This window comes from Crocuta crocuta, unplaced genomic scaffold (assembly GCF_008692635.1).
Source record: "Crocuta crocuta isolate KB4526 unplaced genomic scaffold, BGI_CrCroc_1.0 scaffold3, whole genome shotgun sequence".
NCBI lineage: Eukaryota > Metazoa > Chordata > Mammalia > Carnivora > Hyaenidae > Crocuta > Crocuta crocuta.
In genome coordinates, this window is record NW_027529934.1 from 6,685,171 (window position 1) to 6,690,013 (window position 4,843).

At 40.1% G+C, this 4,843-nt stretch overlaps 1 protein-coding gene across 2 annotated transcripts in view; it reads right to left on the bottom strand.

Annotated features, from left to right (window-relative positions):
* The window catches only part of STX6 (syntaxin 6), a 53,665-nt gene that overhangs the window by 18,540 nt on the left and 30,282 nt on the right, over window positions 1–4,843 (bottom strand). For both annotated transcript variants that reach the window (XM_077763225.1, XM_077763226.1), the window contains exon 4: window positions 1,113–1,175. In XM_077763225.1, coding sequence (XP_077619351.1) covers window positions 1,113–1,175 — 63 coding nt within the window. The remainder of the gene's footprint in view (window positions 1–1,112; window positions 1,176–4,843) is intronic.

The following is a 4,843-nucleotide window of genomic DNA, read 5'->3' on the forward strand; positions in this document are numbered from 1 at the left end:
GGGGGAGAGAGAGAGAGAGAGAGAGAATCCCAAGAGAATCTCTGTGCTAACAGTGCAGAGACATATGGCTCAACCTCACAAACTGAGATCATGACTTGAACCAAAATCCAGTCAGACGGTTAACCGATTAAGCCATCCAGGTGCCACTGTTATACATTTTTTAAAACGATTTTATTTTATTAGTCAGAAAGGAATTTCTATCCAAAGCATCTAATTTTAAAAAGATACCTAAAATTCAAGGACTGGTCCCCTGTAGCTTTTATTTTTGATATGTCATTATCTGTGTGTTGGTTTCTGAAATTAGGTTTCATGATGTATCTGTAATAACTAATAAAAACTGGACCTCATGTCAAAAAAATATTTAATGGGCGCCTGGGTGGCTCAGCTGTTTAAACGTCCAACTTCAGCTTAGGTCATGATCTCACGGTTTGTGAGTTTGAGCCCCGCATCGGGCTCTGTGCTGACAGTTCAGTGCCTGGAGCCTGCTTCAGATTCTGTTTCTCCCTCTCTCTCTGCTCCTGCCCCACTCACGCTGTCTCTCTCAAAAATAAACATTAAAAAACTAATAAAATAAAAATAAATACTTAAAATGATGAAAGGTTTAAATTAACATGTTACACTAATTTAACATACATTTCAGTTTCCTTCAGTGTCTTTACATAAAATTTCACTCATTAGATGTCGAGTAAGTTCTACGGGCAATGTAATAGCAGCCAGAGATTTAAAAAGAGCCCGTGACACAAATTGTTCCTCCCTTTCAAGGAGCGTGGGGTCCAGCAAAGAAAAAGACAGGAAGACAGGAAACGGAGCAATTACGGCACCTAACAGGGCCTTGCACAAGGAGCACGCGCATGTCCGGAATAAAGGCTGCATGGCGGGGGATACAAGGATAAGCAGAGGCAGCTACGCGAGCCCGGACGAGAGAGCCAGAGTGCGAGGGAGGGGAGGGCAGCCGACCAGACTTTCTCACACCTGCCGGCCTCACTCCAGGCTCAGCAGGTACACGTCCTCTGCCCGAGCACACGATACACAGATATCAGCATTTTTTCATTACAAATATCTAACCATGCTCTTTTCTTTGGCCAATGTTGTGTTTTCAGATGTTTACTCACCTGTCTGTTTTTTCGTTCAGCTAATGCCTGCACAGAGGAAGGGGACATGTGATCCTTCATGTCCTAATGAGGTAAGGAGACCAGAAAACAAATGAATATGCTCAGATTAAACAAAATCATAGTTAATACTTTACATGCTAGCAAAATGCACATACGTTATTGTGTAATTTTTGAAGCAAAACAACAGCACTCTTTAGCTTTTAAGTCTCAAAAATAAAGGAAATAAAACAGAGGGACTGACATTGCCTTAGAAGGGCATAACCTGGATACTAAATTTAAATAGGAAGACGGGAAGGGAGCTAGGAATTCCTGGGTACCAACCACAGGCCAGAAGCACCACCGAACACTTATATTTATTACTGAATTTTACAATGATCCTGTGAAGCTGGTATATTTCCATTTTACAGGTGAGGAGATTGAGATCTACAAAGGCTAAGATACTTTCTTAAGGTCACATAGTAAATGGCAATTCTCGAACGCAAACTCGAATGCCTGTGCTCAAGGGCTAGGATATTCAAACAAAATACATGTGAAAAGTCATGCACTTTAGGATTAAATATACCTACCATTAAACACCAGAAAATACTTCCTAGTGTTCTATTTTATTTTATTTCTGAGTTTGATTCATGTGAAGTATAGACTATTTGTAACCCAAGAGTGAATTTCCAGAACAGTATCAAAAACAATTTTGTAAAGGGGCGTCTGGGTGGCTCAGTCAGTTAAGTGTGCTGACAGCTCAGAGCCTGGAACCTGCTTCGGATTCTGTGTCTCCCTCTCTCTCTGCCCCTCCCCTGCTCATGCTCTGTCTCTCTCAAAAATAAACAAAACATAAAAAATAATTTTGTATGGAAAGAAAAATGAATGGACCCATTACTTAATCTGCAGTAAAACACCTGATTAAATATGAGCCATTTTCCTTATATTTAAGCACAACCCAATATACTTTAAAATTATTTGAACTGAATACGATTACTGTAATACAAATTGTCTTTAAAAAAATAAAGGCTGCCAAAATAACTTTAAAATTTTCTGTTGGCAAGAAGGCTATTTTATCGATGCAAATGTTGAGTTATTAGGCTCTCAGAAACTTCTTCCAAGACTCATGACAAGTGAACAGCAGATCAGACAGCGCCACGGTTTTCCTAATTCCTACCGTGGGGAGTCTGAATAATAACCACCTTGCTTCAACTTTCCGAGCATCCATTCTCACGTTCGCCAAATGCTCACTAAAGCCTCATGCGTTCCCACGTACAGCAGTGAGCAATACAGGCCAGGCCCCTGCCCACATGGAGCCAACACTGTGGTGGAGAGAAGCAAAGAGTAATCCCACAGACAAGTCAACAAAGTGATTGCTGTGTTGGGAAGGAAGGGAATAAACAGGACTGGAACTGAGTGGGTGATGGACGCCGCTCTAGAAGGATGGGGGTGACAATGGAATCGAGACCTGAAGGGCAAGAATGAGTCAACCACAGAAAGAACTAAAGGCTGAGAAATCTGGGCAAAGGGAACAGCAAATACAAAAACCTGGAGGCGGGAAACAGCTAAGTACCTTTGGCTCTTGAGAAAGCAGGCCAGGGTGGCTCAAGGAGCCAACCGCACGTTTGGGGCTAGGGGATAAAAGAGCAGGCTGGCTAAACGTGCAGGCCCTTCAGGCTGCTTAGATTTTATTCTGAGGCAGGGGTTTGGCAAACTTTGTTTGTAAAGGAGTAAATATTAAATATTCAGCCCCTGTCATACACTCTTTGTTATGTGTGTGTGCGTGTGATTTCTAACTATCCTTTAAAAAATGTAAAACTGTTCTTAGATCTCATGGGCCATAGATTGTAGGCCCTGTGCAAAGGCAAATGGGAAGCCTTAAAGTATTTTAAGCACGGCTATGGAGTTTTCTGGATCATGTTTTAGACAATCACTTCAGTTACTCTGCAGAAAAAAAATGTTAATCCAGCAGAGCGAAAGTAAAGACATCATTTTACTATAACCTGTCACAATGTCCCTCCCAGTGCTACCCCACATAAAAGTGCATCCAGAAAGAGCAAACCCCCTCTGTTGGGGGTCCTCAACAAGAGGCTACCTGAGCTCTTGGCAATGACACTGAGTAGGTAGCACATCCGATGGGTATTCCATCTAGAGTCCAGTTCACCCAGGAATTCTAGGATTCTGTACCTATTTCATCTGTTCATAAACCTCAAAAGTATAAAAAAAAAAAGACCACCCATAAAAATTGAGAAAAATATACTTAGTAAAAAAGAAAAAAAAGGCACACACCATGAAAATATAGATATTGGCATATTTAAAAAAAGGAAATTTGGTGGTACAAGCCATGTTTTTTAAATGTGTGAGATCTGCCTGAGTCAGTCACCAGGGGTGGTGTTAAAAATTCAAGTCCCTGGATCCCCACCAGGCCCACTAAAGCAGACTCTAAGGTACAGTGAACAAGCCCCCAGGTGAGGATTATGAACACTGAAGTCGGGCTGCTCTGCTCTAGATATGAGCGGCCTGAAACTGAGACCACCACCTATTATCTCCCAGACTTTGGGCTCCTAATTATCAATTAGAGCTCAAGAGGACAGTCTGATATTCAATCAAACAATATGAGTAGTACAATCCCATATATACTATTAACTATGCAGAGCAAATATCTGAAATGTTCACTGGTGGGATAATATATGCTTTAAAAATGCACTTAATACATGTTATGATAGTCTTTTTTTAAAAACAATGAACACTACTTGCATAATGAAAATATCAACATGTATCCAAGCATGATGAAAAAAATAACTGAAGTTCAAGTAAACTTTGAACTTTATCTGTAGAATGTGTTCTTGCTGTTAGAAGTCAGGACAGTGAGCAGGGGAGTAGAGACTGTAAAGGAGCACAAGGAGGTTTCTAGGGGTGCTGGGAATGCTCTGGAATGTTCTAGAATGTTCTGGAATGCTTCCATGCCTGTGATCAGTTTACACTCTTCAAGTTGTATACGTGGGATACATGCACTTTTCTCTATTGTTATACTTCAATAAAAATGCAAAAAAAAAAAACCCTGCTGCTTTAGAACAATGGCTGGAAAGTAAACTGGACTAACTGAAAAAACTTGACATTTTGTATCAGGAGCCTTGATATTTGTATCAAATATTCATGACCTTGACCTAGCAATTCCATTATTAGGATTTATTTTAAGAAAACAATATAAAAGGGGTACCTGGCTGGCTCAGTCAGGAGAGCATGCAGCTCTTGATCTCAGGGTTGTGAGTTGGGAGTCCCACAGTGGTATAGAGATTGCTTAAAAATAAAATCTTAAATATATATATAAAATATATACCAGAAAAAAGCAAAGATGTACGCTGCAATGCTATTTATAATAGGAAAGAAAAACAGAAATCAGCAGCATTTTCCAAGAAGAGACTAGTAACTTAGAGTAAACTCAGCCTAATACTCCATTTCTTTTAAGAGTCCATTTCAATGTCATATAATGACTAGAGGAAATATGTAAAACTGCTAACAGTGATTATTTCCAGGGAAGGGAATTACAGAATGGAAGGGCTTTTTGTTTACCTTTCTCATCCAGCAAAATTATTTGCATTTAAAAAAACAGCCAAGTATGCAATGAGAAAGAATGAAATTTGGCCACGTGTAGCAACATGGATGGACCTTGAGGGTGTTATGCTGAGCAAAATAAGTCAGGCAGAGAAGGACAGATACCATATGTTTGCACGTATAGGAGGATTAGGAGGAAC